This window comes from Epinephelus lanceolatus, chromosome 8 (genome assembly GCF_041903045.1).
Source record: "Epinephelus lanceolatus isolate andai-2023 chromosome 8, ASM4190304v1, whole genome shotgun sequence".
Classification (NCBI taxonomy): Eukaryota; Metazoa; Chordata; class Actinopteri; order Perciformes; family Serranidae; genus Epinephelus; species Epinephelus lanceolatus.
Window position 1 is genome coordinate 7,501 of NC_135741.1, and position 5,877 is coordinate 13,377.

Here is a 5,877-nt window from a genome sequence, read left to right on the forward strand (position 1 = left end):
TTATTTTAGAGTGAAGTCTACACAGAGGAGCGGAATTCAAAATGGCTCCTCCACACACACACACACACACACATACACCCCTACACCTACTCGTACATCTAAGCCTAGCACTACACCACAACCACTTATGTCACTTTTCACACAATCCCCAACACATAGACCTCCTATTTCCACCCAACAACATTCCATACACACACCGGTACTCACTCATCCACCAGATCCTGAAACCAGACAAGCTAGCAAACAATATTTCAAACTGATACAGGCTTTGCATCATAAACATATTATGGACACAGCTTTAGCCACCGGAACATTTCCACCAGGTATGTTACGTCAAGTAACCCGTCTCACAGATTTCATCAAACCATCCACACCCACAATAGAAACACGGAACAGAATATATGAGAACACGACTCAATGGATGCAGAACACTATCTCTATTTTACAGCAACACTACACAGCCACCATAGACACCATAGATACATCCTCCCACAACCCACTAGCTCTACAGATAGCCACTGGTTGGGCCAGAAAACGTTACGGATCCAGGCTCACAACCAACACCCTACAAGCAGTGCAACAGCTCCTACAACCAACCCATACAACCACCACAACCACACAACCAGAACTCTATCCGAACCACCGACAGAGACAACCGACATCCAATACTTTACCTACCATTCAAGAAGAAGAATACCCCCATCTGCCTAAATCAACTACCCCTTCCACTCTCTCTCTCTACCTGGGCCCCCGGAAATCCATCGCAGAAGAAATACAAGAACACCACCCCATAACACCCACCCAACCCCAGCAAGCCACTGCAGAAACCCAGACTACACCCCAACCCAAAGACAATACCAACCCCCAGCCTACTCCTATCCCTCTACTTTCACCTCACCCTGTCTACCAGAAGACAAATATCGCCGCCAGCTACAACAACTCCAAACCCATCAGAAGAGGCCCTATTAAAACACCACGGACCACGACGATTATCGCTCTACCACCCAAGAAACAACTGAACCCGGAAAACACACCACCGGCTCCCATAACATCCACACCACAAACTACCAAAACCAGAAGAGTTACCTGGGGACCACTGCCAACAACAGAAGACACCAACCACACTACATCCCATACCCCAATTTCCCCCATTCTTCCCCCGACTCCCCCTATCACCAAGACCCCCAAGCCTCCAGCCCCTATCCAGACCATCGCTCAGGTTTATCAACCCACCTCCCAACCCCATAACCAGATAGAACTCCACACAGTTACCCTCAGCACACACTCTAATGTTTCGGTCCACATTACTGACACCATTCTCCCCTCTTCCCCCTATGCAGACGCCGATGAGGCCCGGGTGAGTCAGGCCGGACAATGCGCACCACCAACGGATAAAAAAACTACAAAACATCCCAGAGAGTCGGCAAACATGATGATAGGGTTGAATAAGGTCGATCATGACCCCAACATAACCTCATCTGAGCCCTCTCCACAAAAACCTGTTGTCGGTGGGCATACCGGCCTGATCTCCCCGGGCACCAAGGCATCCCCCACACTCCATGCGCTCACCACAGCGCCCATTATCAACCACCTCCCTCCCCCTCACCATACCCCACCACCCTTACCCCCTCCCTCTAACCCATTAAAACCCACCCAACCCTCTTCCTCCCCTTTTTCCTCCCCTACTCTACCTCCTCCCACTCACCCAACCCTTACCTACCCATTCCCCTCCCCCCTCCCATCTCCACGTTCCCCTCCACAATCTGCCTCAGCCTCCCAATTGGACCTCCAAGAGTCACTTACGACAGATCTTTCCACTCCTCTTAGATCCAACTCCCCCTCCCTTCTTTCCCTCATCCAAGAACCAGAGACCTCCCCCACCACCTCATCTCCCCCCCACCCTACTTCCACAGCTACAACTCCCACATCCCCAGACCTCACCCTCCACAGGCCCAACTACCATATCGCAAGACCCACCCGCAAAATCCAGGACTGGTTTTTTAAAGCTAAAAAGCCAGTCCTAATCATTGGAGATTCAAACATAAACCGCATCCCCGGCCACACCCACTTTAACATACAACTGGACAGTTACCCCGGTGCAAACACCTATCATTTCCTTAAGGTCTGTGAAAAAGCTCTCCCCAACCCCCACGTCAAAATTCTCGTCATCTCCATCGGCATCAATAACAAAGATCAGGATCCCAAACAAACATCCATCAAACAACTGAAAGCCCTTTTCCGCCAGGCAAAGTCGACCTTCCCTAATGCAGACATTTATTTTCCCATAATGAATTATTCACCCCACCTTACTCCCACGCAGAAAAACAATCTCAAATTGATCAACAACACCATGGCCACACACTTCCCTATCCTCACTGAGATCCCCCACGACACTTTTCAGACAGAAAAGGATAACATCCACTGGACCCCCTCCACAGCAAAACGAATCTTTCAAAACTGGCTCAATCAATTAAATTTATAATGACACCCAAACCCAACCCAGGCCCTCACACCCATACACATCCCACACAATCAAATCAGGACCTGGGGTGGAACTCCACCTCCAATATCCTCAACCTGGCCACCCTCTTTACACCCTCTACCCCCCAACGCCAACTCCTGGAGAGGGGGCTTTCCTTCATCCCTCGCCCCCGTCACTTGGACCGGGAGGAACTTCAAAGGGACCTACACCTTTTCCATAGACGACTCAAGATCATAGACTACTTTCACCTCCAACCGACCCGTCAACAGACCCCCTTTATCCATCCATCTCATTGGGAACCACAAACAGACAATCTCCACCCCCTCACCCACCAACTCATTCAACAAAACATAAGGGCCCTGCAACGTTTCCGGCCCCCTAGAGATATCCCGGACAATCTCTCGGGGTCAGAACGCAGGGCCCTCAACAGTCTTAGATCCAACCCCAATATCATTTTTAAACCAGCCGACAAAGGCTCAAAAATCGTCATTATGGACCGTCAACAATACCAGCTGGAAGCAAACCGTCAGCTCAATAACACCACCTATTACAAACAACTCCAAGACACCATCCAACCACGGACTCAACACCAACTCAGGAACATTATACAAACACTTTACAATAAAAAATACATCACATCCAAACAAAAAGTTTACCTCTCAGGACCAGATCAACCTAGACCCCGTTATTTTTACCTACTACCCAAAATACACAAACCACCTGACACTTGGACCATTCCCTTTGAAGTTCCCCCCGGCAGACCAATAGTTTCAGATTGCAACAGCTCTACATACCATGTCTCAGAATACATCGATCATTTCCTAGGCCCCCTCTCCACTCAGCACCCCAGTTACATTAAGGACACCTACCATTTCATTCAAATGATCCGACCCATGGCTGTCCCTGCTCAATCCCAGCTTTTTACCATTGACATTGACAACCTCTACACCAATATTGACACAGAATTAGGTTTACATACATTACGCACAATTTTCAATAGAAACCCAGACCCTCATCGTCCTGACTCACAACTCCTAGAACTAATAAAACTTTGTCTCATCAATAATGACTTCCTATTCAATAACCAATACTATTTACAAACACATGGGACAGCCATGGGTCAGAGATTTGCCCCATCATACGCGAACCTCTACATGAGCGAGTGGGAACGAGAAGCCCTCAACAAATGCCCCTTAAAACCCACACTCTACCTGAGATATCTGGATGACATTTTCGGTATTTGGCCCCATGACCCATCCACATTCATAGACTTCATCGACATTCTTAATAATCATCACCCGGCCATTACTGTTAAACACACAATAAGTCCCACACATGTCAACTTCCTAGATACCACAGTCTTCTTCAGCCAAACCAACACTTCACACAAAGCATTACAGACAAAAGTTTATTTCAAACCCACGGACACACATGCACTACTCCATAAATCAAGCTACCATCCCAAACACACTTTCAAAGGCATCATCAAATCACAACTCATCCGCTTTTACCGTATCTGTTCAAACCAGACAGACTTTCACCAAGCCACCAATACCCTCTTCCATAGTTTACGCCCCAGAGGCTATTCAAAACGATTCCTCCGTTACATTAAATCTACTACCTTGGCCTCTCTCGTTCCCACTCGCTCTCCCCTCCCCTCCCCCTCTCCACCCCAGGTCCCAGGACCCGAGCTGCCTCCTCAGCCCACTCCTCCCCCTCCTATTTCCCCCCACCCCAACCCCTTACCTGATCCTTTACCCTATCCTAACCAACTCCAATCCCCCACGCCCAACCCCAACATTTTCCCTTACCCTAACCAGGGTTCGAATCCTCTTCCTCCCCCTTTCCCTAACCCTAACCATGCCCCCCACCTTTCCCCTTACCCTAACCAGGGCTTGAATCCTCCCTCTAATCCCAACCCCGACCCACAACCCACACCCTCCCCTAACCCCAACCACCCTTCACCCCCCATCCCTAACCCCAACCCGCTAGACGGAGGCGGCTCGAATCCTCCACAGAAACACTCACATACACACACAACCACACACAGTTCTCCTTCCACACCACACCTGGTACCTCTTGTCTCCACCTTTTCCCATAGAACTACTGCTTTTCACCGTACCATCAAACACAATTTTACTAGTTTTCAGTCTCAACACCCGGCTTTTCAACACCATAAAATCATCTCAGCATACAGGAAACACAAGAACCTTCAGTCTATTCTCACCAGATCCAAATTCACAGACCATAGACCCACACCCCCACTTCAATACAGCCACCATTATAAAAATAGAAAATTTATTCAGAACCCACATACCAACACCGCATCTCCCACCATAGGTCACCTCTCCATCACCACTACCAATGTCATTTATATCATCACATGCACACTCTGTCACAAACACTATATAGGCGAAACCAAACATTCCATTCACACCCGCCTGTCTCAGCACCTATACAACATTAGGGAAGGTCGACTTTCCACCCCCTTGGTACAGCACTTTCAACTACACTCACCCACCCACCTCATAATCACCGGACTGGAAAACAACGACCACTGGACCATCGGACAAAGGAAAAGAGCAGAAAAAATATGGATACACAAACTTGCAACAACTGTACCCGGAGGCCTAAACGATGACTAACTTCCTTCTTTCTCAACCCCCACCTTCCCACCCACCCTCTCTTTCTACTTTATTTATTTATTTTTTTATTTTTTTATTTATTTATTTTTTTTCTTTTTTTTTTTTTTTTTTTTTTTTTTTTTTTTTTTTTTTTTTTAATTTATTTTTTCTTCATCTTATCTTCTTTTAGTTACACCTTCCCATAAATCATCCAGACCATATGGCTTAGAGGCAAAAACCATGGCTTTCACACGGCAGACCAGGGTTCGCTTCCCGGTTGTACCCACTAAACATCTCCACTTTTCCTTCACTTTTATTTTTCTACCCAGCTTTGGTATATATAACTCCCCCCTTCCTTTTCAGTCCAGACCCCTTAGCCCAGAGGCTAATACCCCGGCCTATCAACCAATAGACCAGGGTTCGATTCCCAGTTTACCCCACCATACATCTCCACATTTTTTTATTTTGTTCTTTGCCCTTTTTAGTTACATTTAACTCCCTCCTCCCCTTCTTTTGCACAGGCCCCTTAGCCTAGAGGTTAACATCACAGCTTATCACCCACTGGACCAGGATTCAATTCCCAGACAAAACAATTTTTTTTTTTTTTTTTTTTTTTTTTTTTTTTTTTTTTTTCTCTTTCTCTCGCTTTCTTTCTTTCCCTCCTACATTTATCTCAATTTCCTTTATTCCCTCCTTCCCCTTCTTTCTCCCCCCCCCTCTTCTTCTTTTTCTTTGCACAGTACAGTAGGCCAGAGCAAAATAATTTCACAC

The 5,877-nt window shown here is 47.1% G+C and overlaps 1 protein-coding gene across 1 annotated transcript in view; it reads left to right on the top strand.

The window, feature by feature from the left end:
- Window positions 1–5,636, top strand: part of LOC144464175 (uncharacterized) — a 6,320-nt gene extending 684 nt beyond the window's left edge. Inside the window, exons 1-3 of the mRNA XM_078170320.1 lie at window positions 1–2,245; window positions 4,159–4,554; window positions 5,628–5,636. The exon at window positions 1–2,245 is cut by the window's left edge and continues 684 nt beyond it. Coding sequence (XP_078026446.1) covers window positions 1–2,245; window positions 4,159–4,554; window positions 5,628–5,636 — 2,650 coding nt within the window. The remainder of the gene's footprint in view (window positions 2,246–4,158; window positions 4,555–5,627) is intronic.
- The last annotated feature ends 241 nt before the right edge of the window (window positions 5,637–5,877 follow it).